The sequence below is a fragment of the Oncorhynchus nerka genome, linkage group LG23, assembly GCF_034236695.1.
Source record: "Oncorhynchus nerka isolate Pitt River linkage group LG23, Oner_Uvic_2.0, whole genome shotgun sequence".
Classification (NCBI taxonomy): Eukaryota; Metazoa; Chordata; class Actinopteri; order Salmoniformes; family Salmonidae; genus Oncorhynchus; species Oncorhynchus nerka.
This window is the reverse complement of record NC_088418.1, coordinates 40,038,053-40,065,334: the sequence shown is the minus strand read 5'-3', so window position 1 is coordinate 40,065,334 and position 27,282 is coordinate 40,038,053. Positions and strand designations below refer to the sequence as shown.

The 27,282-nt window shown below is 41.7% G+C and overlaps 1 protein-coding gene across 2 annotated transcripts in view; it reads left to right on the top strand.

Moving 5' to 3' along the window:
- The window catches only part of alcama (activated leukocyte cell adhesion molecule a), a 75,358-nt gene that overhangs the window by 43,037 nt on the left and 5,039 nt on the right, over positions 1-27,282 (top strand). For both annotated transcript variants that reach the window (XM_065008112.1, XM_029629949.2), the window contains exons 5-11: positions 5,736-5,823; positions 9,106-9,276; positions 17,212-17,336; positions 17,639-17,771; positions 18,553-18,665; positions 20,752-20,878; positions 21,249-21,370. In XM_065008112.1, coding sequence (XP_064864184.1) covers positions 5,736-5,823; positions 9,106-9,276; positions 17,212-17,336; positions 17,639-17,771; positions 18,553-18,665; positions 20,752-20,878; positions 21,249-21,370 — 879 coding nt within the window. The remainder of the gene's footprint in view (positions 1-5,735; positions 5,824-9,105; positions 9,277-17,211; positions 17,337-17,638; positions 17,772-18,552; positions 18,666-20,751; positions 20,879-21,248; positions 21,371-27,282) is intronic.

The following is a 27,282-nucleotide window of genomic DNA, read 5'->3' as shown; positions in this document are numbered from 1 at the left end:
TCCGAGAATTTATAGCACAGCTTTTGATGATCCTTGGTTGAGGTCTGAGCAGATTATTTGTTGCAAATGTAATAAAATGGGGGTCGATAGTCCAGGATTATGAGGAAAAACACTAAGATCCACAATATTTATTCCACGGGACAAAACTAGGTCCAGAGTATGACTGTGGCAATGAGTAGGTCCTGTGACATTTTGGACAAAACCCACTGAGTCGATGATGGCTCCGAAAGCCTTTTGGAGAAGGTCTGTGGACTTTTCCATGTGAATATTAAAGTCACCAAATAGTAGAATATTATCTGCCATGACTACAAGGTCCGATAGGAATTCAGGGAACTCAGTGAGGAACGCTGTATATGGCCCAGGAGGCCTGTAAACAGTAGCTATAAAAAGTGATTGAGTAGGATGCATAGATTTCATGACTAGAAGTTCAAAAGACGAAAATGCAGTCATTTAAAAAAAAAAATGAAATTATTTAAATTTGCTATCATAAATGTTAGCAACACCGCCTTTGCGGGATGCACGGGGGATATGGTCTCCTGGTGTAGGAGGAGAGGAGAGGCCTCATGTAACACAGTAAATTCAACAGGCTTAAGCCATGTTTCAGTCAGGCCAATCACATCAAGATTATGATCAGTGATTAGTTCATTGACTATAACTGCCTTCGAAGTGAGGGATCTAACATTACGTAGCCCTATTTTCAGATGCGAGATATCACAATCTCTTTCAATAATGACAGGAATGGAGGAGGTCTTTATTCCAGTAAGATTGCTAAGGCAAACACCGCCATGTTTAGTTTTGCCCAACCTAGATTGAGGCACAGACACAGTCTCAATGGGGATAGCTGAGCTGACTACACTGACTGTGCTTGTGGCAGACTCCACTCAGTTGGCAGGCTGGCTAACCGCCTGCTGCCTGGCCTGCACCCTATTCCATTGTGGAGCTAGGGGAGTTAGAACCCTGTCTATGTTCATAGATCAGATGAGAGCACCCCTCCAGCTAGGATGGAGTCCGTCACTCCTCAACAGGCCAGGCTTGGTCCTATTTGTGGGAAAGAGAAAGAGGGCCAATTATCTACAAATTCTATCTTTTGGGAGGGGCAGAAAACAGTTTTCAACCAGCGATTGAGTTGTGAGACTCTGCTGTAGAGCTCATCACTCCCCCTAACTGGGAGGGGGCCAGAGACAATTACTCGATGCCGACACGTCTTTCTAGCTGATTTACACGCTGAAGCTATGTTGAGCTTGGTGACCTCTGACTGTTTCATCCTAACATTGTTGGTGCCGGCGTGGATAACAATATCTCTATACTCTATACTTGCCAGTTTTAGCTTTAGCCAGCACCCTCTTCAGATTAGCCTTAACGTCGGTATCCCTGCCCCCTGGCAAACAGTGTATGATCGCTGGATGATTCGTTTTAAGTCTAATACTGCGGGTAATGGAGTCACCAATGACTAGGGTGTTCAATTTGTCAGAGCTAATGGTGGGAGGCTCAGACCCCGTAACGGGAGGAGGATAGACCAGAGAAGGCTCGGACTCTGACTCCGACTCATTGCTTAATGGGGAGAACCGGTAGAAAGTTTCTGTCAGCTGAATGAGCGACACAGGTTGAGCATTCCTACAGCATTTCCTTCCAGAAGCCATGAGAATGTTGTCCGGCTGCGGGGACTGCGAGGGGATTTATACTACTATCTGTACTTACTGGTGGCACAGACGCTGTTTCATCCTTTCCTACACTGAAATTACCCTTGCCTAACAATTGCGTCTGAAGCTGGGATTGCAGCACAGCTATCCTCGCCGTAAGGCGATCGTTCTCCTGTATACTATGAGTACAGCGAATTAGAAGGCATCATGTTAATGTTACTACTTAGCTTTGGAGGTCCTGACGAACCATGTCCAAAAAAGGTTGAGCGAGGGGAAAAATAAAACATATAAAACGATAATTAAAAAGTTAAAACCGTAAAGTTGGCAGGTAGCAAAGAAACGTTAGCAACAAACCGCACAGCAGCACGTAAACAAGTTTACAAGTTGTGACCTGAAATGACAGAGACAGGAACACAATGGTGAGGCAGCAATTACACTTCCTGCAATTCTGCAATTCTAGGACGAGCATGTTTGTGATGCTCTGGATTGACGTGTACGACAGCGTCTTCCAGTTCCCGCCAATATCCAGCAACTTCGCACAGACATTGAAGAGGAGTGGGACAACTGTCCTCAGACCACAATCAACAGCCCGATCAACTCTATGCGAAGGAGATGTGTCGCGCTGCTTGAGTCAATGGTGGTCACATCAGATACTGACTGGTTTTCTGATCCACGCTCCTACATTTTTAAAAAGGTATCTGTGTCCAACAGATGCATATCTGTATTCCCAGTCTTGTGAAATCTATAGATTATGGCCTAATGAATTTATTTAAATTGACTGATATCCTTATATGAACTGTAACTCAGTAAAATCTTTGACATTTTTGCATGTTGCGTTTATTTTTGTACAGTGTAGATGTAAACTGTTGGGAGTCAATCCACCAGAATGCAATGTACATTTCTTTTGGATCTCGCGTCGCCATTTGTATTACTATTCTCGCCTAACAATTGAAACATTATTGAAGAGCTTATTGCACTTTTGGTCTGTGTGTGTGAGAACGGGAGAGTGAGAAAGACGTCTACACTGATAACCCGTGAAAGGGATGAGGTGAGGCATGCGTGGTTCATACGCCAATCTAATTACAGAAGTTAGAGTAAAAATAGGACTTTGAATGATGTGGAAATAGGTACTGTACTACGCAACATCTGAATAAAAGAGATTGTCCTTTTGTCTAAGAAACTTGAGTGCCATAAGAATGCAATGAAATTGTAGTGCCTAGTTACTATGTCTGACAAGAATAGATAATATTATAATGTGCGTGTGCATGTGCCTGTGAGATTTGTGTCTGGTTTCAGTGGTGTTGGAGGTTTCCATTTGGTTGCGGAGGCTTACTGGTTCCAGACTCTTTTTCGTTGTAGTTCCACTTCTTGCAGTGTTTGTATTAGCAGAGACAGGGATGGTATCCAAGGAGAGGAAAAGGTGGGGGGGGGCTCTGTTTTGAGAAAACGCCCACTGAGGTATGTCATGTTCAAAGGGCGCTCTCTCTCTCACGCGCTCTTTCTTTCACTTGCTTTCACACTCTCGTTCTCTCTCTCTCTCGCTCTCTCTAACATGCACATGCATACGGAATGGAGCGCCTTCTCAGACAGCTTACTTCGAGAGCAGTGAGTCACTTCAAAGCCAAAACATTCCAGTTTCAGACTTGATATACGGTGTTACTGTGTGCGTGCGTGTCATCAAAAGATGACTGCCATGTGAGGGTTCACAGCCTTGACTTATTGCTGTCTAAAAATGGTATCCAAATCTCCAAGAAGATGGAGATCCCCACTGCCCTGTATAATGTCTGTTATTTGTTAGTGTCTGGTTTGTGTGAGTGTGGGTTTCTTTAGGACAGACCGACACATTAATGAAGTTGTGAACAGCAGCTCTGCCACCAGTGGTGGGGGTGTGGCATGATGTATTGTAGCAGGATTATTTCCTAGGGCCTTGTCCATTATCTGCTGTTGACGGCCCGCCCAGTGGGATCCCCGCTTCCATCCTTCTGCCTCGCTCCTCTGGAGGGGGGTTCGATTCCTCATGCCACCTCACACGCCCGAAACTATGCATCATCCGACATACCTACACTGCCTGTGGCTCACACCGCCTGCAAATACTCTTCAACCCACTTTGAGCTTTATCCCCCTGCCTAGCGGATGCACACACACACACACACACACACACACACACACACACACACACACACACGGTTGCCTCCACATCACCTAATCGTGTCACATCTTTATTGATGAGGCTCACGCTTTTCCTGTGATGGACTTTTTGCACTTTCATTTTTCTCCATCCGATCCAGGTTGGCAGTGTTTGTTGGGGATGCGTTGCTAAAATAAGGCCTCTGCAGTCCGGTGCCAACTGTCACGGTGGAACTTTTAGAACCTTCATGGTTAGACCGGAGCTAGCTGTACCTGTCAGGTATACAGCCCATCCCATTTCCAGGAAATGACAGGCCACTTTCTTCCAAAATGGAATGTAATAGTAGGGGAGTCGATCAAAAAAGTAATCACAGCCTTATGTTGTCATGATAAGGATTGTTATTATAGATATACAGTGAGCTCCAAAAGTATTGGGACAGTGACTATTTGTTTTGGATTTGGCTGTACTCCAGCATTTTGGATTTGTCAGCTTTCATTTGAAGTTATTATCTTACATCGGATGAACCGTTTAGAAATGACAGCACTTTTTGCCCATCGTCCCCCATTTTAAGGGACTAGTTATATGTGTATTAAAGTAGTAAAACCTTTATATATCATAAATTTAAAAAAATGCTAATCTCCCCTGTCATTGTAATGGTGAGAGGTTAGCATGTCTTGGGCATGATATTTGTGCGTCTAACTTTCTCTCTCATTATTATTCATGATTCATTGAGGATTATCCGTAATCATGGTAGCATCCACATTAATGTAGAAGTGTTTCGAAACATATTCTTATTTACAATGAAAGTGACTCCAAAATGGCACAAAAAATTATTTACCATTCTATTCTATTGGGCACAAAATAATCTGAAACACAACCAAAACAAACAGGAATGGCATCCAACACATTTTTAGAGTAACAAGCTTGATGCGTGCTATCAATATGGGATCAAATACTTCACTTTTTATTACACATATAAGTGAATTTGTCCCAATACTCTAAAAGAGCTGTACATTTCTAAGCGGTTCACCCGATATGGATGAAAAAATCCTCAAATTAAAGCTGACAATCTGCACTTTAATGAGTGGCACAGCTGTCTAAGGCACTGCATCTCAGAGGTGTCACTACAGATCCTGGTTCGATTCCAGGCTGTATTACAACCGGCCGTGATTGGGAGTCCCATAAGGCAGCGCACAATTGGGCCAGCATCATCCGGGTTAGGGTTTGGCCGGAGTAGGCCGTTATTGTAAGTAAGACTTTGTTCTTAACTGACTAGCCTAGTTAAATAAAGGTTAAATCATTTTTAAAATGTTGTTTACCTCATAGTCATTGTATAATTTAAAATCTAAAGTTCTGGAGTACAGAGCCAAGACAACAACAACAACTAAATTCACTGTCCCAGTACTTTTGGAGCTCACTGTATAAATGCATACAGTCATAATCAACATTCCTACTGTGGTCGATTACCAGGAAATGTTCCAAAGTACTTCAAACATTTCAATGGGCAGATACACAGGTTCTACACAGGTATATGCAGATTATAGACTGATATAACAACCATATGACGTGGAAAGAATCTGGCTATCTGGACCAATGACTCAGCTTTTATCAGTGTGGTAGGAAATGACACATGACACCAGTATTTAAAAGGCACTAGTCTCCTTTGTTCTCTCGGTTTCTCTAGTCATGCCCCTGAATGCTGTTTACTCTGACCGTCATACAATAACCACTGGGCTCCAGGAATAGAGATTCAGCAATGAACTCTCAGTGCATCCATATATAGACTGTACACTTTCACTTTAGTATCTTAGGGCTGGTTCCCCGGACACAAATGTAGCCTTGTCCTGGATTAAAAAGCATTCTCAATCTCCAAAAGATCTCCAAAACAATCTGTGTCTAGGGAACCAGTTCTTAATAACGGAGCTGCTTTTGGTTTGATTTGTTATGTTGTTTTTTGTCTCTTTCAGCTAGGCGTGTGTACGGCCGAAGATGCAAACCCTGCCGCCGCAATCATGTGGTCCAAAAACGGCAAGCTGCTGGTGGCTGATGGAAAGAGTATGTCATCACGTCTTGTCCCACCAACAGCCGCACAAACAGTTAAACAACAGTCAGACAACAGTCTTTGAATCTTTGTTTTCATTTCAACAACTCCCTACTTGTGACACCTTTTGCTAGATTTATGTAGAAATATCCACCGGGGCTGATTTGCTTGATCCTTTCTTGCTGCAGTTTTCTGCTCCTCTGATTGTAGTATCTTTAAAACATCTGTTTAACCTTTCAATTATTTCTGGTACCAGTGTGACCTAAATAATTATCGCCCCATTTCCAAATTCTCTTGCCTAGTAAAGATTCTAGAATCCTTGGTAAATACTTAACTTGGATCCTTTTTAACTACGAAATGTATTCTAAATGTACACCAGTCAGGTTTCAGACCATTTCATAGCACCATCTCGGCGGCTACTTTGGTTTAAAATGACGTTCTCAATTGTTTGGATAAGAAGAATCACTGTGCAGCCCTTTTTATTGACCTGTCTAAAGCCTTCGACTCTGTGTATCACAAATGACTTATTTCTTAATTCTGGACATAACAAAGGGTGTCATACAGGGATGTGTGGTGTATGATATTGCCCCCACAGCTGACCAGGCTCTGTCAAAGCCTTTTGTTGAACTGAAATTGGTACTTAATGCAGGTAAAACTAAGTATATGTTATTTTCCAAATCACAAACATTTATCTGATGATGTATGCATGACCGTGCTTTCAGAAAGTATTCACACCCATTTACTTTTTCAAAATGGTGTTGTGTTACAGCCTGAATTTAAAATTGATTAAATTTCTTATTTTTTTTTGTCACTGGCCTACACACAATACCCCACCCCATAATGTCAAACTGGAGTCATGTTTTTAGAAACTTTAAAAAATCATCACAAATGAAAAGCTGACGTCTTGAGTCAATAAGTATTCAATCCCTTTGTCCTGAAATTATTTAGGCTTGCCGTAACAAACTATGTAAATAGCTTGCATGGACTCACTGTGTGCAATAATAGTGTTTTAACATAGGCAATTATCTGTAAGGTCCATCAGTCGAGCAGTGCATTTCAAACACAGATTCAGCCACATCGACCGGGGAGGTTTTCCAATGCCTCGCAAAGAAGGCACCTATTGGTGGGGAGGTAAAAAAAAAAATGTTAAAAAAAACAAACAGACATTGAATAAACCTTTGAGCATGGTGAAGTTATTAATTTCACTTTGGATGGTGTATCAATACACCCACTACAAAGATATAGGCGTCCTTCCTAACTCAGTTGCCGGAGAGAAAGGAAACTGCTCAGGGACTTCACCATGAGGCCAATGCTGACTTTAAAAAAGTTACGGAGTTTAATAGCTGTGATAGGAGAAAACTGAGGATTTATCAACAACATTGTAGTTACTCAACACTAACCTAATTGACAGAGTGGGAAGAAGTAAGCCTGTAAAACATTTAAATATTCCAAAAGTAATAGTAATAGGGCAAAGAAAATTGCCAATGAACTTTTTGTCTTGAAAAGTATTATGTTTGGGCAAATACAATACAACATATTACTGAGTACCATTCTCCATATTTTCAAGCATAGTGGTGGCTGCATCATGTTATGGGTATGCTTGTAATCGTTAAGGACTGGGGAGTTTTTCAGGACAAAAAATGAACGTAATGTAGCTAAACACAGGCAAAATCATAGGGGAAAACCTGGTTGAGTATGCTTTCCACCAGAAACTGAGAGATGTATTATCCTTTCAGCAGGAAAATAACCTACAACACAAGGCCAAATCTACACTAGATTTGCTTACCAAGAAGACAGTGAATGTGGCTGAGTTTTGAGTTAAATCTACTTGAAAATCTATGGCAAGACCTGAAAGTTGTCTAGCAATGATCAACAAACAATTTGACAGAGCTTTTGAAAAGTATAATGGACAAATGTTGCACAATCCAAGTATGGAAAGCTCTTATAGACTTACCTCTAAATATTCACAGCTTTAATCACTGCCAAAGGGGTTTCTACAAAGTATTGACAGGGGTGTGAATAATTATGTAAATTAGATTTTTGTATTTAATTTCCAATATATCTGCAAACATTACAAAAAAATGTGTTTTCACTGTCATTATGGGGTATTGTTTGTAGATGGGCGAGTGGGAAAAATGCTTTAATTCATTTTGAATTCAGGCTGTAGCACAACAAAATGAGTCAAGGGGTATGAATACTTTCCGAAGGCACCATACGTACACTGAACAAAAATATAAACTCAACATGTAGTGTTGGTCCCAGGTTTCATAAGCTGAAATAAAAGATAGCAGAAATTTTCCATACACACAAAAAGCTTATTTCTCTCAAATTCTGTGCATGCGGCAGGTAGCCTAGTGGTTAGATCGTTGGACTAGTAACTGAACGGTTGCAAGATCAAATCTCTGAGCTGAGAAGCTAAAAATCTGTTGTTTTGTCCCTGAACAAGGCAGTTAACACAATGTTCCTAGGCTGTCATTGAAAATAAGAATTTGTTCTTAAACTGACTTTCCTGGTTAAATTTTAAAAAATGTTCATCCCTGATAGGGTGCATTTCTCCTTTGCCAAGATAATCCATCACCCTGACAGGTGTGGCGTATCAAGAAGCTGATTAAACAGCATGATTATTAAACGGGTTCACCTTGTGCTGGCCACTCTAAAATGTGCAGTTTTGTATTATAACACAATGCCACAGATGTCTCAAGTTTTGAGGGAGTGTGCAGTTGGCATGCCGACTGCAGGCTGGATCACAACCTGCTGTGATCGGGAGTCCCATAGGGTGGCGCACAATTGGCCCAGCTTCGTCCAGGTTAGGTGAGGGTTTGGCCGGGGTAGGCTGTCATTGTAAATAAGAATTTGTTCTAAAACTGACTTGCCTAGCTAAATAAAATAAATTAAACATCTGACGTTGATTTTCCATTAGAATTTGGTTATGCTTTTAGATGGTTGAAAGCATAGGGATAACACTTCAGAAATTCAACAAACGTTTATCTGTCCTTTTGAGGGGGTGAAAATAGATTGTAATCTCATTGATCAACATATCAACCAAATATTACCCAATTCTTCTTGTTGAAATGAGGTGGGAAAAGTCAAGGGGTCTGAATACTTTTCCGAATGCACTGTACATATGAAATAATAGGATAAAATATTCACCACCTATTGACAGTCGTAAATCTCAGTCTGGATTCAGGCTATCCCATATTGTTACACTTCACCTTTAGATTGTCATTTGCTTAATCTGTCTCTCCTCTTCTGACCGTGACAGGTGACTCATCCTCTTTGTTTGTTTGCACTCACAGCCATCATCATCACGCCCAGTGTGAAGATGGATCCGTCGACGGGCCTGTCCACTACCACGTCCGGTCTGCAGTACACAGCGGTGAAAAGCGACGTGGGAGCCAAATTCACTTGCACCGCCAAACACAGCCTGGAAACACAGGTGTCCGCTCCCGAGACCTTCATCATTCACTGTGAGTGGACCACACTGCCCCCTGGAGGTCTTTGACCTGCAGTAGATGTACATGAACCTGTCACAGAATGAGTGATAATCATGTATTAATATAGTCTGTTTTAGGATATTCAGCACATGCTTTAATCAAACCTACAGCCCTGGGACGTATCCAGTAGGAACAAAATGGACGAAAATGTAGTATAATGGGAAAAGACCCATACGGGGGAAAAAATAAAAAAATGTTTAGATTAATGTCTTTAGGTTACATGTGAAGTATCTAAAATCGGACAGATAATGTATCTTTTCAAAACTATTTAATACATTATTGAATGTATTTAAAATACATAAATGTGCGTACAATTTATATCACAGTATATATGTTAACTGCATCCCAAAAACGTTTTAATGTATTTCAAAAATGTATTCTGAAATGCATTAAGGAATATATTTTCACATGTATTTATCAATATACACTACCGTTAAAAAGTTTGGGTTCACTTAGAAATGTCCTTGTTTTTGAAAGAAAAGCACATTTTTTATCCATTTAAAATAACACAAAATTGATCAGAAATACAGTGTAGACATTGTTAATGTTGTAAATGACTATTGTAGCTGGAAACGGCAGATTTTTAATGGAATATCTACATAGGTGTACAGAGGCCCATTATCAGCAACCATCATTCCTGTGTTCCAATGGCACGTTGTGTTAGCTAATCCAAGTTTATCATTTTAAAAGGCTAATTGATCATTAGAAAACCCTTTTGCAATTATGTTAGCACAGCTGAAAACACTATTGTTCTGATTAAAGAAGCAATACAACTGTCCTTCTTTAGACTAGTTGAGTATCTGGAGTATCAGCATTTGTGGGTTCGATTACAGGCTCAAAATGGCCAGAAACAAATAACTTTCTTCTGAAACTCATCAGTCTATTATTATTCTGAGAAATGAAGGCCATTCCATGTGAGAAATTGCCAAGAAACTGAAGATCTTGTACAACGCTGTGTACTACTCCCTTCACAGAACAGCGCAAACTGTCTCTAACCAGAATAGAAAGAGGAGTGGAAGGCCCCGGTGCACAACTGAGCAAGAGGACAAGTACATTAGGGGGCGGTAGGTAGCCTAGTGGTTAGAGCGTTGAGCCAGTAACCAAAAGGTTGCTAGATCGAATCCCCAAGCAGACAAGGTAAAAATCTGACTTTCTGCCCCTGAAGAAGGAACTTAACCCACTGTTCCTAGGCTGTCATTCTAAATAAGAATTTGTTCTTAACTGACTTGCCTAGTTAATAAATAAAATGTAAGAATGCAGAACTGTCAGTGTACAACCTTGAACTTTAACCTCAGAACACAACATTACACATTAACTGGCGGGACAATCCGTCTCATGGGATGCCAAAAGGCACTAAGATAAAGCCACGCTCCCCAACAAGCCGTGCACCAAGGCCTTTAATATGCTGCCGCCGCAACAATATATTTAGCCAAAATGCCTTTTTATTGTACTTGGCACATACCAAAAGCACTAACATGATTTTAAATGACTACAACAATGACTACAAACATGATACATTATCAGTAGTGGCCCCTACATCATGTAATGACCCCATGTCTTTCATGTGCATGCTCTTGTCAAGTTTGTTTATTCATTTGTCATATTATGAGCATTGCAACCAACGTCCAATGGGCAGAACTTTACGTGTACTGGGTTGTTCCATGAAATGAGTGCCTTTGCATACCTTTTGATATGTTAAGTAGAAATTATGCACCAATATTGCATTTTAAAATCCTGTTATATGAAATTTAAGTACTCTTTTAATATAGACCACATGGAGAATTCAATACATTTTTGTGCATTCTCTGTGACTTACGGGAAGATTTTAAGCCACTAACCCCCCAAAATACTATTTCATTGCTTTGACTAAGTTATTTCTCACGATCATTATTTATTAGTGATTCATGTCCCTCATTTTAAGGTCAACCTTGAACTGAACTGTTTTAATATGGTGAAACTATTCCTTCTTAAATATTTATTTCAAAAGAAACATTGAATATCTAATAATAGTGCAAAGTATGCCCCTGGTTCTACTCTTTTTGGCAATTCTCTGGTGTTTTGTGGTAAACTGAGCGGGTCGAGCATAACGCGTCATTTTTTTTTTTTTTTTACCTTTATTTAACCAGGCAAGTCAGTTAAGAACAAATTCTTATTTTCAATGACGGCCTAGGAACAGCAGGTTAACTGCCTGTTCAGGGGCAGAACAACAGATTTGTACCTTGTCAGCTCGGGGGTTTGAACTTGCAACCTTCCGGTTACTAGTCCAATGCTCTAACCACTAGGCTACCCTGCCGCACACATCCTGTATACACATCGATAGATAGACTAGACATGTTTTAAGAATAAAATAAAAATGTGTGCTTGTTGTGTGTGAAAAGTACAGTAAATGTAAAATGCACATAAAATCAACAGTGTAATGTTTGGATTCAGTCTTGTCAGGTATTTCTATTTATTAGGAATCCCCCAGCAGCTACTCTTCCTGGGGGTCCAAACACACCAAAGCACCCACATTAAATATAAAACAAAAGATACAACAGTGAACTATGTTTGTACTGAATGAGCTAAAGATAAAACAGTCCATCATATAACATCCTTACACCACCACATGTCCACAACACAAAATGTTCAATACCACCATACAACAATATCACATTGTATGTGTATGCATGTGTCCATACCTGTGTGTGTCTCTTCACAGTCCCCGCTGTTCCATAAGGTGTATTTTTACCTGCTTTTTAAAATCTGATTCTACTGCTTGCATCAATTACCTGATGTGGAATAGAGTTTGATGTAGTCATTGCTCTATTGCTCTATGTAAACTCAGCAAAAAAAGAAACGTCCTCACTGTCAACTGCGTTTATTTTCAGCAAACTTAACACGTGTAAATATTTGTATGAACATAACAAGATTCAACAACTGAGACATAAACTGAACAAGTTCCACAGACATGTGACTAACAGAAATGGAATAATGTGTCCCTGAACAAAGAAGGGGGAGTCAAAATCAAAAGTAACAGTCAGTATCTGGTGTGGCCACCAGCTGCATTAAGTACTGCAGTGCATCTCCTCCTCATGGACTCCACCAGATGTGCCAGTTCTTGCTATGAAATGTTACCCCACTCATCCACCAAGGCACCTGCAAGTTCCCGGACATTTCTGGAGGGCATGGCCCTAGCCCTCACCCTCCGATCCAACAGGTCCCAGACATGCTCAATGGGATTGAGATCCGGGCTCTTCACTGGCCATGGCAGAACAATGAGGAAATCACACACAGAACGAGTAGTATGGCTGGTGCCATTGTCATGCTGGAGGGTCATGTCAGGATGAGCCTGCAGGAAGGGTACCCTATGAGGGAGGAGGATGTCTTCCCTGTAACGCACAGGGTTGAGATTGCCTGCAATGACAACAAGCTCAGTCCTATGATGCTGTGACACACCGCCCCAGACCATGACGGACCCTCCACCTCCAAATCGATCCCGCTCCAGAGTACAGGCCTCGGTGTAATGCTCATTCCTTTGATGATAAACGTGAATCCAATCATCACCCCTGGTGAGACAACACCGCGACTCGTCAGTGAAGAGCACTTTTTGCCAGTCCTGTCTGGTCCAGTGACGGTTGGTTTGTGACCATAGGCGACGTTGTTGCCGGTGATGTCTGTTGAGGACCTGCCTTACAGCAGGCCTACAAGCCCCCAGTCCAGCCTCTCTCAGCCTATTGCGGACAGTCTGAGCACTGATGGAGGGATTGTACGTTCCTGGTGTAACTCAGGCAGTTGTTGTTGCCATCCTGTACCTGTCCCGCAGGTGTGATGTTTGGATGTACCGATCCTGTGCACGTGTTATTATATGTGGTCTGCCACTGCGAGGACGATCAGCTGTCCGTCCTGTCTCCCAGTAGCGCTGTCTTAGGCGTCTCACAGTACGAACATAGCAATTTATTGCCCTGTCCACATCTGCAGTCCTCATGCCTCGTTGCAGCATGCTTAAGGCACATTCACGCAGATGAGCAGGGACCCTGGGCATCTTTCTTTTAGTGTTTTTCAGAGTCAGTGGAAAGGCCTCTTTAGTGTCCTAAGTTTTCATAACTGTGACCTTAATTGCCTACCGTCTGTAAGCTGTTAGTGTCTTAGCGACCGTTCCACAGGTGCATGTTCATTAATTGTTTATGGTTCATTGAACAAGCATCGGAAACAATATTTATACCCTTTACAATGAAGATCTGTGAAGTTATTTGGATTTTTAGGAATTATCTTTGAAATACAGGGTCCTGAAAAGGGTCCTTTTTTTTCCTGAGTTTAGTACTGTGCGCCTCCCATAGTCTGTTCTAGACTTACTGTGAAGAGACGTCTTGTGGGGTATGCATGTGTGCTAGTATTTTAAACGGACAGCTCGGTACATTCAGCTTGTCAACACCTCTTACAAAAACAAGTAATGATGAAGTCAATCTCTCTTCCACTTTGAGCCATGAGAGATTGACATGCATGTCATTTAGCTCCCTGTATACTTTTAAGGGCCAGCCGTGCTGCCCTGTTCTGAGCCAACTTCAATTTTCCCAAGTCCCTCTGTGGCACCTGACCACACTACTGAAAAGTAGTCTAGATGTTACAAAACTAGGGCCTGTAGACCTGCCTTGTTGATAGTGTTGTTAAGAAGGCATAGTAGCGCTTTATTATGGAAAGACTTTTCCCCATCTTAGCTACTGTTGTATCAATATGTTTTGACCATGACAGTTTACAATCCAGGGTTACTCCAAGCAGTTTAGTCACCTCAACTTGCACATTTTCCACATTAACAATTACGAGACGTAGTTGAGGTTTAGGGTTTAGTGAATGATTTAAGCCAAATACAATGCTTTTAGTTTTGGAGATATTAAGGACTAGCTTTTTCCTCGCTACACATTCTGAAACTAACTGCAGCTCTTTAAGTGTTGCAGTCAATTCAGTCGTTGTAGTAGCTGACGTGTATAGTGTTGTGTCATCCACATACATAGACACACTGGCCTTACTCAATGCCAGTCAAATGTCGTTAGAAAAGATTGAAAAAGCAAGTGGCCCGAACAGCTACCCTGGGGAATTTCTGATTCTACCTGGATTATGTTTGCTTCCATTAAAAAACACCCTCTGTGTTCTGTTAGACAAGTAACTCTTTATCCACATTATAGCAAGGGGTGTAAAGCCATAACATATATGTTTTTCCAACAACGAACTATTATCGATAATGTCAAAAGCCGCCATGAAGTCTAACGAGCCCCCACAATAATTTTATCATCAATTTCTCTCAGACAATCATCAGTCATTTGTGTAAGTGCTGTGCTTGTTGATTGTCCTTCCCTATAAGCTTGCTGAAAGTCTGGTGTCAATTTGTTTACTGTGATATTGGTCAAACACCATTTTTTCCAGAAGTTTACTAAGGATTGGGTAACAGGCTGATTGGTCGTCTATTTGAGCCAGTAAAGGGGGCTTTACTATTCTTCGGTAGAGGAATGACTTTTGCTTCCCTCCAGGCCTGAGGGCACACACTTTCTAGTAGGCTTAAATACATACATTGATGATTTAATTTTTATTTCACCTTTATATAACAAGGTAGGCCAGTTGAGAACAAGTTCTAATTTACAACTGTAACCTGGCCAAGTTAAAGCAAAGCAGTGCGACAAAAACAACAGAGTTACACATGGGATAAACAAACATACAGTCAAAAACGCAATAGAAAAATCTATGTACAGTGTGTGCAAATGTAGCAAGGTTAGGGCGGTAAGGCAATAAATAGGCCATAGTGGCAAAATAATTACAATTTAGCATTAACACTGAAGAGATGGATGCGCAGATGATAATGTGCAAGTAGAGATACTGGAGTGCAAAAGAGCAACAACAACAAAAAAATAGCAATATGGGGATGAGGTAGTTGGGTGTGCTATTTATTAATGGACTGTGTACAGGTACAGTATTCGGTAAGCTGCTCTGACTGCTGATGCTTAAAGTTAGTGAGGGAGATATAATTCTCCAGCTTCAGTGATTTTTGCAATTCTTTCCAGTCATTGTCAGTAGAGAACTGGACGGAAAGGCGGCCAAAGAAAGTGTTATACCTGCTGGAGCGCGTGCTACGGGTGGGTGTTGCTAAGGAGACCAGTGAGCTGAGATAAGGCGGGACTTTACCTAGCAAAAACTTTACAGATGACCTGGAGTCAGTGGGTTTGGCGACGACTATGTAGCGAGGGCCAGCCAACGAGAGCATACAGGTCGCAGTGGTGGGTAGTATATGGGGCTTTGGTGACAAAACGGATGGCAATGTGATAGACTACATCCAATTTGCTGAGTAGAGTGTTATTTTGTAAATTACATTGCCGAAGTCAAGGATTGGTAGGATTGTCAGTTTTACGAGGGTATTTTTGGCAGCATAAGTGAAGGAGGCTTTGTTACGAAATAGGAAGCCAATTCTAGATTTAATTTTGGATTGGAGATGCTTAATGTGAGTCTAGAAGGAGAGTTTATAGTCTAACCAGACACCTAGGTATTTGTAGTTGTCCACATATTCTAAGTCAGAACCATCCAGAGTAGTGATGCTAGGCGGGCGGGCAGGTGCGGGCAGCAATCGGTTGAAGAGAATGCATTTAGTTTTACTAGCATTTAAGAGCAGTTGGAGGCCACGAAGGAGTGTTGTATGGCATTGAAGCTCGTTTGGAGGTTTGTTAACAGTGTCCAAGGAAGGGCCAGATTTATACAGAATGGTGTCGTCTGCATAGAGGTGGATCAGGGAATCACCAGCAGCAAGAGCGATATCATTGATAAATACAGAAAAAGAGTAGGCCCAAGAATTGAACCCTGTGGCACACCCATAGACTGCCAGAAGTCCAGACAACAGGCCCTCCGATTGGACACACTGAACTCTATCTGAGAAGTAGTTGGTGAACCAGGCGAGGCAGTCATTTGAGAAACCAAGGCTTTTATGTCTGTCGATAAGAATGCAGTGATTGACAGAGTCGAAAGCCTTGGCCAGGTTGATGAAAACGGCTACACAGTACTGTCTTTTATCTATGGCGGTTATGATATCGTTTAGGACCTTGAACGTGGCTGAGGTGCACCCATGACCAGCTCGGAAACCAGATTGCATAGTGGAGAAGGAACGGTGGGATTCGAAATGGTCGGTGATCTGTTTGTTAACTTGGCTTTCGAAGACTTTAGAAAGGCAGGGCAGGATGGATATAGGTCTGCAACAGTTTGGGTCTAGATTGTCTCCCCCTTTGAAGAGGGGGATGACCGCGCAGCTTTCCAATCTTTGGGAATCTCAGACGATACATATGAGAGGTTGAACCGGCTAGTAATAGGGGTTGCAACAATTTCGGCGTATAATTTTAGAAAGAGAGGGTCCAGATTGTCTAGCCCAGCTGATTTGTAGGGATCCAGATTTTGCAGCTCTTTCAGAACATCAGCTATCTGGGTTTGGGTGAAGTAGAAGCAGGTGGGGTCTTGGGCAAGTTGCTGCAGGGGGTGCAGAGCTGTTGGTTGGGATAGGGGTAGCCAGGTTGAAAGCATGGCCATCCGTAGAAAAATACTTCTTGAAATTATCGTAGATTTATCGGTGGTGACGGTGGTGACAGTATTTCCTAACTTCAGTGCAGTGGGCAGCTGGGAGGAGGTGCTCTTATTCTCCATGGACTTTACGGTGTCCCAAATCTCTTTGGAATTAGTGCTACATGATGCAAATTTCTGTTTGAAAAAGCTAGCCTTAGTGTTCCTAACTGACTGTGTTTATTGGTTCTTGACTTCCCTGAAAAGTTGCATATCGCGGGGGCTATTCAATCTATCTTTCTCTTCCCCTCTCTCTTTCTCTATCCTTACTCTGTCTATCTCTCTTTTCGCTCTCTCTCTCTGGTCTCTCCACTCCCTTTATACCTCTCTGAATCTGGCTTTTAGATCCAACAGAGAAGTTGAGCCTCCAGGTGCTGGCGAAGGCTCCCATCAGAGAGGGCGACAACGTGACGTTGAAGTGCAATGCGGACGGCAACCCTCCTCCAACCAGCTTCTACTTCAGCATCAAGGCAGGTTTTCCTCTGTAGTGTCTGGGGGATCAAGGATTGAGATACCAATATTTACATAGAAAATCTCTGGGTTCAATTTAATTCTGTGGGGCCAAGCCATGTGGACAGTACCCCACTGTTCGTGACAGAATCTGTCACCGTTACCTTAACCATCCTTCACCCACCTCTCCCTGTATCTCTCCACTCCTTCTCCCTCTTTCCCTCACCACTCCTTGTCCCTCTACTTTCTTTCACTAGTGGCTGTCTGCCTGACAATTTTGGTACGGTAACACAATGCAAACCTTTCCCCCTACCCTCAACAGGGCCAGAAAGTGACGGTGAAAGATTCCGACACCTTCACTCTGACTGCCGTTACGCGCAACAGCACCGGAGACTACAAGTGCTCGCTGGTCGACGATGACAAAATGGAGGCCTCGGAAAAGGTTGTCGTGAGCTGTGAGTATAGACAACATATTTGTTGCGCTGTGGATTTAAACAAAGCTTCAAGGATAGTGTTGTGAGCACTCGCTGAGACTTGAAAGGAGTGAGCAGACAACATCTTCAGTGTTTCAATCTTTATTTTGCACTTTCTTAACAAGCTCCTTTATCCACTGTAAATGAAGTCACAGGAGCAAGGGAAGGTAATCAAATATATCTTCAAGAGGATTAGCTGGGAGGGGAGTGCAGTTTGGGTGGGCAGTGGGAAGAACTAATTAACCTTAACCCTAAACCTAACCCTAGCGCCAAACCGTAACCCTAAAATTAACCCTAGCTCCTAACCCTAAACCTAATTCTAACACTAATTCTAACCTTAAACCCCCTAGAAATATCATGTGACCTTGTGGGGACCAACAGAATATCCCCAGTTGGTCAAATGTTGGGACTTCTGGTCCCCACAAGAATAGTTAGAAACACACACACATACACACACACACACACACACACACACACACACACACAAAGCTTATGTCCCGCTCCTAACAACTAAATTGAGTGTGTGAGGGAGAGACAATAACTTTGCTGGAAGGGGTCCTGGGAGAAGAGGGTTCTGAGGGAATGTGTCCTCCCTGAATCACAAAGTCACCAAGTTGCAGGACTGCTCATGGCACTGGGACGTGAACCCATAACCTCTGCGGTTTTGTGGGGGCTTTGTTACCAGTGATAAGCACAAAAATACGAGTGTACAGGAACTCTGAACAATTCTTCCCTCTCTCCTCTCCACCCCCATTTTCCCTAGACTTGGATCTCAGTCTCAGCCCAACAGGAAAGGTCCTTAAGATGGTCAGGGACACCTTGCTGGTGAAAATGGAGCAGGACGCCTCCGGCGATGCTAAAGTGTCATGGACCAAGGTAAAAAAATAAGTTTAGCTAGAAGGCTGAATAGTTACTGAAATCCAATAACATCATACTAACAATGGCATCTTCTGTTGACAAAACAGCCTTTGCAGTATTCAAATTGCACCCAAAAAAAGGGCTTCATTCAACCTGTGTCGCGGAAGATCCACGGTATAATGTGATGGAAATGAAAAGGTCCTTTCTGATTGAGCTGACATATACAGCGTTACCGTGAATGCTTGGGAATATTGCCTTTAAATTTCAATCACCCTATAGCATGGATCTTCCGCGATATGGATTGAATCGAGCCCTAAGTAACATTTAAAACAAAAAGACAACGCAGTGAGTTTCGAATACTACCCATGATTATGCCCAGCGACATACTGCATATACAGTGCCTTGCGAAAGTATTCGGCCCCCTTGAACTTTGCGACCTTTTGCCACATTTCAGGCTTCAAACATAAAGATATAAAACTGTATTTTTTTGTGAAGAATCAACAACAAGTGTGACACAATCATGAAGTGGAACGACATTTATTGGATATTTCAAACTTTTTTAACAAATCAAAAACTGAAAGATTGGGCGTGCAAAATTATTCAGCCCCCTTAAGTTAATACTTTGTAGCGCCACCTTTTGCTGCGATTACAGCTGTAAGTCGCTTGGGGTATGTCTCTATCAGTTTTGCACATCGAGAGACTGACATTTTTTCCCATTCCTCCTTGCAAAACAGCTTGAGCTCAGTGAGGTTGGATGGAGAGCTTTTGTGAACAGCAGTTTTCAGTTCTTTCCACAGATTCTCGATTGGATTCAGGTCTGGACTTTGACTTGGCCATTCTAACACCTGGATATGTTTATTTTTGAACCATTCCATTGTAGATTTTGCTTTATGTTTTGGATCATTGTCTTGTTGGAAGACAAATCTCCGTCCCAGTCTCAGGTCTTTTGCAGACTCCATCAGGTTTTCTTCCAGAATGGTCCTGTATTTGGCTCCATCCATCTTCCTATCAATTTTAACCATCTTCCCTGTCCCTGCTGAAGAAAAGCAGGCCCAAACCATGATGCTGCCACCACCATGTTTGACAGTGGGGATGGTGTGTTCAGGGTGATGAGCTGTGTTGCTTTTACGCCAAACATAACGTTTTGCAATTGTTGCCAAAAAGTTCAATTTTGGTTTCATCTGACCAGAGCACCTTCTTCCACATGTTTGGTGTGTCTCCCAGGTGGCTTGTGGCAAACTTTAAACGACACTTTTTATGGATATCTTTAAGAAATGGCTTTCTTCTTGCCACTCTTCCATAAAGGCCAGATTTGTGCAATATACGACTGATTGTTGTCCTATGGACAGAGTCTCCCACCTCAGCTGTAGATCTCTGCAGTTCATCCAGAGTGATCATGGGCCTCTTGGCTGCATCTCTGATCAGTCTTCTCCTTGTATGAGCTGAAAGTTTAGAGGGACGGCCAGGTCTTGGTAGATTTTCAGTGGTCTGATACTCCTTCCATTTCAATATTATCGCTTGCACAGTGCTCCTTGGGATGTTTAAAGCTTGGGAAATCTTTTTGTATCCAAATCCGGCTTTAAACTTCTTCACAACAGTATCTTGGACCTGCCTGGTGTGTTCCTTGTTCTTCATGATGCTCTCTGCGCTTTTAACGGACCTCTGAGACTATCACAGTGCAGGTGCATTTATACAGAGACTTGATTACACACAGGTGGATTGTATTTATCATCATTAGTCATTTAGGTCAACATTGGATCATTCAGAGATCCTCACTGAACTTCTGGAGAGAGTTTGCTGCACTGAAAGTAAAGGGGCTGAATAATTTTGCACGCCCAATTTTTCAGTTTTTGATTTGTTAAAAAAGTTTGAAATATCCAATAAATGTCGTTCCACTTCATGATTGTGTCCCACTTGTTGTTGATTCTTCACAAAAAAATACAGTTTTATATCTTTATGTTTGAAGCCTGAAATGTGGCAAAAGGTCGCAAAGTTCAAGGGGGCCGAATACTTTCGCAAGGCACTGTATGAAGTAAATGTGTGTATAAGCCAGGATTTGACTGTTGCTTGATCTAATGAGTCTGTGTTCATTTCACTCTACCAGGACAACAGAAAGCTGGACGAAACGCCTAGGTTTGACAATGTGACGTACGCTGATGCAGGGTTCTACGTTTGTGAGGTGTCCGTTGCAGGCATCAAGCGCAGCCAGTCCTTCCAACTCGTAGTAGAAGGTGCACATCCCTTTTCTCTCCCTCTTTGATATTGGTTCCCAGGTTGACATTTCCTCCAGTTTGAGTTGGTTTAAAGTGATTGATCTCTCACACGTTTTCAGACCTCAAAGGTAGCCTAATGTCAATCTGTTATGTAGTTTCAGCTGTATGTCTCAGTGCCAAAAATGGAAAGATAAGCACTATTGAAAATTATAAAAATGCTATGGTGTCTAAAATGTTATTGTCATGTAAATGAGCCATATACTGTTAGTCAATTTACACAACAGAACTTGTGGTGACATCTCAACATTTAACCACTTTCTGGGACTGAACTGAAAGCAGGTCATTCAGTAAGCTGTGCACAACCAACCTGGTGCTGTGTGTCTAACAGGCACACCAGTCATCAAGAAGATGACCGAGCACCATAGCGAGGATGGCAGACACAAAGTTCTGACCTGCGAGGCCGAGGGTGTGCCCCGGCCCAGTGTCCAGTGGAGCATCAACGGCACAAATGTAAGTCTGCCGTGTGTGTTTTGTAATTTACAGACAAGCTTGTGCCACTGTAGTGACGTCCCACTAAGTGAAGCCGGTAAGGAAGCCTTGTCTGAGACAAAACGGCCCATAGGGGCAAGAGCCTGAGGCAGCTTGATGTACAGGACCGCTAGTGCCAAGAAAAGAGGCATCAGGTCCCATTTTTAAAGTCTTTGGTACGACTCGGCCCGGGGATCGTATCCCCAACTTTTCAATCTCTGGACATACACTCTAACCACAAGGCCACAGAGTCTGACACAACTGGCTTATTATATCATATAACTATACTGTACAGAAATATAAATTCAACATGCAACAATTTCAAAGATTTTACTGAGTTACAGTTCATATAAGGAAATCAGTCAATTGAAATAAATCAATTTCACATGACTGGGAATACAGATATGCATATGTTGGTCACAGAAGAAATGGCCTCACAATGGGCCTCATGATCGAGTCCCGATATCTCTTTGCATTCAAATTGCCATCGAGAAAATGTAATTGTGTTCATTGTCCGTAGCTTATGCCTGCCCATACCATAACCCCACCGCCACCATGGGGCACTTGGTTCACAACGTTGACATCAGCAAACCGCTCGCCCACACGAAGCCATACATGGCGGTTGTGAGGCTGGTTGAACATACTGCCAAATTCCAATAAAATGACATTGTAGGAGGCTTATGGTAGAGACATGAACATTAACCTCTCTGGCAACAGCTCTGGTGGACATTCCTGCAGTCAGCATGCCAATTGCGTGCTACCTCAAAACTTGAGACATCTGTGGCATTGTGTTGGGTGACAAAACTGCACATTTTATTGTCCCTAGCACAAGGTGCAACTGTGTAATGATCATGCTGTTTAGTCCGCTTCTTGATATGCCACACCTCTCAGGTGCATGGACCACAAATTTGTGCACAACATTTGAGAGAAATAAGCTTTTTGTGCATATGGACAATTTCTGGGATCTTTATATCAGCTCTTGTAACATGGGACCAACACTTTACATGTTGTGTTTATATATTTTTCAGTGTATATGATAAGCAAGATGTGTCAGACTCTGGTATCATTACTGACAAAAATGAAATACAGGGCCCCCAGAAGTATACCCACCCCTTAACGTTTTTCACATTTTGTTATGTTACAGCTTGAATTTAAAATGAATTACATTTACATTTTTTTGTCACTTGCCTACACACAACACCTCATAATGTCTAAGTGGAATTGTGTTTTTCTTAATTTCTACATATTAATATAAACGAAAAGCTCAAATCTTGAGTGAATAAGTATTCAACCCCTTACTCCTGAACTTATTTAGGCTAACAATTTGCTGAACAAGTCACATATTAAGTTGCATGGACTCACTGTGTAATAGTGTTTAACATGATTTTTTCATCTCTGTGCCCGCCACATACAATTATCTGTAATTTCCCTCAGTCGAGCAGTGAATTTAAACATAGATTCAACCACAAATCCCTGGGAGGTTTTCCAATGCCTTGCAATTTTTGTTAAAACCTTCTTTTAAATTTTTTTTTTTTTTACCGTAGGCAAGTCAGTTAAGAACAATTTGTTATTTACAATGACTGCCTAGGAACAGTGGGTTAACTGCCTTCTTCATGGGCAGAATCTCCAATCTAACAACCTTTCGATCACTGGCCCAAGGCTCTAACCACTAGGCTACCTGCCGCCCCAAAGAAGGGCACCTATTGGTAGTCACTACAAGGATACAGGTGTCCTTCCTAACTCCGTTGCCAAAGAGGTGACTAAAACAGTTACAGAGTTTAAAGGCTGTTATAGGAGAAAATTGAGGATGGATCAACAACTTTGTAGTTACTGTACAATACTAACCTAATTGACAGAGTGAAAAGAAGGAAGCCTGTACAGAATATAAATATTCCAAAACATGCATCCTGTTTGCAAACAAGGTACTGTTAGGTTCTAATTTTCAGAGTAAAAACCTCAACGGACATGGAAGTTTAACCAAGTTTATTCTCCCAGACAAAACATGTTTCCACCAACACAAGTATATATACTCCAATTTTGATGCACTCCTCCTTCTCTCCAACCCTTACCCATCCATGTGGCATGAGTCCTCATAAACTGATAATCACTACAATGCTACTAAAGTAACCCCTGCTACTACAAACATGGCCCATGACTATAACCTCCTTCAATTACTGTCCCTACAGCGACTGCCATGAGAGTAACTACTGCATGTAATCTGTCAAGGGTTCGCTGGCTGTTAGGTTGGATATTCTTCAATTTCTAACAAAACTCTGAGTCACAGGTGTCTTGAAATCTTATCATAGTGTCTGAAATGCCACCACTATCTCTTCTACTCTCACCATGATCTGGGTATGAGTAATGTTCAATTTCACTTTATAATTGTCCCTACATTGTGCACAGTTAGCTGTCCTCCCTCTCCTATGAGCTATCTCCTGTAACAATATACATAGTGGTATCATTCCCAGAAACTATCACCACAACCTTAAATTTATGAGCCCCCACAGATCTCCACCGCAGTCACGTTCCATCCCACGTAGCAGCCTTATGTAAACATGCTGTCTCAAACACAGGCCTCGTGTGTACCTCGCCTCCTGCTACAGATACATTTACACATATATCATTCCATCTTACCCATAACACACTAGTCACTACTCCTAATGCACTTCTACAGTTATAAACATACTAACACATTCTCAAATCAGTTAGTCAACATACACCAGTCCCTTCTCTGGAACAATGATCACTCTGATGTTCCACGGAACATAAAAACACATTGACTTGAAAAGGAAAGAGAAAAAAGTACATTTTTAAATAACTTCACACCACCCTTGATGCAACTAAAACTGGGAAAGAACCGTCCATCCGTTATGTTCAATACCCATGGTATGCTGGTCTCCCATGCCGTCTCCTTCATTTTCATCCTTGGGTGTTGTTACAAAACACAGACTATGAGCCGTGTATGCAATGAATTATACCGCATCATCCAGCCATCTCTATGCATCGATGTGATTTAACATAAGCATTCTGATGACATAGTAAAACAAAAGAGAGCTAAATAAAGACCTTCATGGTTGACCCAAGCTATCATCCAGTGAGTTCTCTAATAAACCTCCCTGTCGGAGGAGAGATAGAGAGAAGGTTTCTGGAGCCTCCCTAGGCCTAATAACTTTTAGCAGTGCCCCCACGCCTCACCGTATGAAAGCAAGTCTCTCTCGCTGTATCCGAATCATAACTTAAAACATTTTTATAAATGATCCAACCCAAATGTAGAATGCCAGTCCTTAGTGCTTACTTTGAGTATGACTCAAATTCCAGCTTCTCAACCTAGCACACATCATCCCGGTTAGAAGGTACATTTATAAAGGGAACCTTTTATAAAAGTAACAACTCTTCTCATTACAACCTCCTTTTGTCCCTGTTTTCCTGTCGCGAGTGGCCTGGTAATGAAAGATCGGTATCTCAATGCAGTCTTAGTCTAAATTGTTTGCCGTGTGTAGACCACCCCCCCCCCCTTCTCCCAGCACTTATCTTTCTAGCATGTCTTCTTCGGATAGCGTTACAGTTCATCTTCCCAACGGCACATATAGCTCTTGCCGGTCACATTTGATGGCCCTTGATCATGTCCCGATTTCAATATCCAAATAGATACATCCGTTTCCCCCACGTACACAAGTCTCTCACCTGAGCCATTATCTCTCTCCACGCTGACTCCATACGCGCGGTCTCAGCACTACTGCCGACCGTACCCAGTTTTGGCTCCGACTCAGATGGGAGAGTTAAAAGTCACTGTCGCATTGAATGCCTTTGTTGCTCTTTCTTCAGCCGGTTAGGGAGGGTTTGGAGGTTCACATACACTGTTTGTTTGTGGTCAAATTGTTCCTACCATGCATTAAGACACGATCTGACATCACCTTCCATGATAACCTCAAGAGAGGACAGATCAGAACAACAGTTTAGTTCAATTCATTTCTGTTTCAGGAAATCCAGACAAGCATTGACTATATGACAAATTATTACATTCCCAATTTTCTTAATAACATTATCTCTACGACAAATGTCAAAGAGCATAACAACATACTGTTACTGTTGAAACCATTTTCAAACTTGGTTCAAACTCCCTTCTTTTACTGGTGAAGAATGACCAGATCAGGGAGTTCCCCTCGGGGAATCCCACACTCCAGTAGTCCCCATCTGGTGAACTTTGTATTGAAACAAAAATTAAATCAGCAATACACATATCACAATCCATTTGGAGTAACTGTCATTCCTTATTAACATATCTTTTTCCCTCTATATGCAGACTGAACAAAGTACATTTGTAAATTTACCCAAAGCTCTTGATAGTATCACTAATATTTAATAAGCTTACGTATCGGCCTTCGTCAGAGCTTTGTGAATTTTTTAAAATTTGCACCCTTATGTAGGTAGACCTGGCCCCACCCACATCCGTTCCACACGCCGGAGGGGGTTGGAGGCAAAGGAAAAACAAATAAGTGCTACCAAATATAACAATATGCATTTCATAAATATTACAAAAGTGTATAAATAAGACGTATTAAACACGTCTGTAAAACCACAATGAGGACATGGCAAGTTTTCATTAGTCATTGGGTACATCGTACGAAAAACATCAGAGTCATCTTAAATAGGCACATAATTCATGTTCAAATTCACAACATAACATACATAGGCATTTCATCATTAAGTCCTTTAGGAAATAATGTCTGGAGGGTGGAAATCCCAAAACATTCTCTGTTACTCAGAGTATTATTAATATAACCCCCCTGTCCGATATCTTAACTTTCTCTATGCCACAAAATCTAAAGGTAGAAATGTCATGCTTCAGGTCATTGAAATGTACTGCGACTGGATAATCCCTGTCGTTTCTCCTGATTGAACTTTTATGTTCACTAATTCCACCTTACACTCATTCTTCCAATATCTGATAGTCCCACATCTAAAACAGGGAATTATCTCCCTACGTTTTTATATTGTTTTTTTTGCTATGTTTCTTTGTCTTACCTTGGTCATTTAAACCACTGATAGTGATTTTCACTGTGGCCGTATTAACCCCTCGCACGTCTGCGACGTGCCTGGAGTTATATTCCACTCTCAAAACATTTTTCTCCGTTTCATCCACAACCCCCACAATTGTCGATTTGATCACAGGTTTCAAACCTGCCATCAAAGCCAAAGTGCGAATTCTATCAATGCACTCCTGTACCCAGTCTTTTTGTAGCTCAGTACATCTATTAATTACCCATATTCGAGCCGAATTGGTAGAATACTTGTGCGCTTCTTTCAGCGCTTCAATGGCTTTATTCAAATCCTCTAGCTCCGCTTGGAGAATCGGGGCCATATGTCACCATATCAGTAGTTATTATTCCCAAACCTCTCTCATCGGTGTCCAGGGTGTTTTAGATTTCTTCACTCCCGTCTCTAATAGACACCTTCTATTAACTATTTTCCAAGGTAGTGACTTTTTCAGGATAAAAAAGAAACGGAATGGAGCCAAGCCAAGCATGGTGAAATCCCAGAGTAGTTTCCTTCCTCTCCGGCAACTGAGTTAGTAAGGACTCCTGTATCTTTGTAGTGACTGGGTGTATTGATACTCCATGCAAAGTGTAATTAATAACTTCACTATGCTCAAATAGATATTCAATGTTTAAATTTGAGCCCTTCTTTGCAAAGCATTGGGAAACATCACTAGTCTTTGTGGTTGAAACTTTTCTTGAAAATCACTGTTCGACTGAAAGACCTTACTTATAATTGTATGTGTGGGGTACAGAGTTGAGGTAGTCATGTAGGTAGTCATGACTTGTGAAGCACATTTTTACTCCAGAACTTATTTTAGGCTTGCCATAACAAAGGGGTTGAATACTTATTGACTC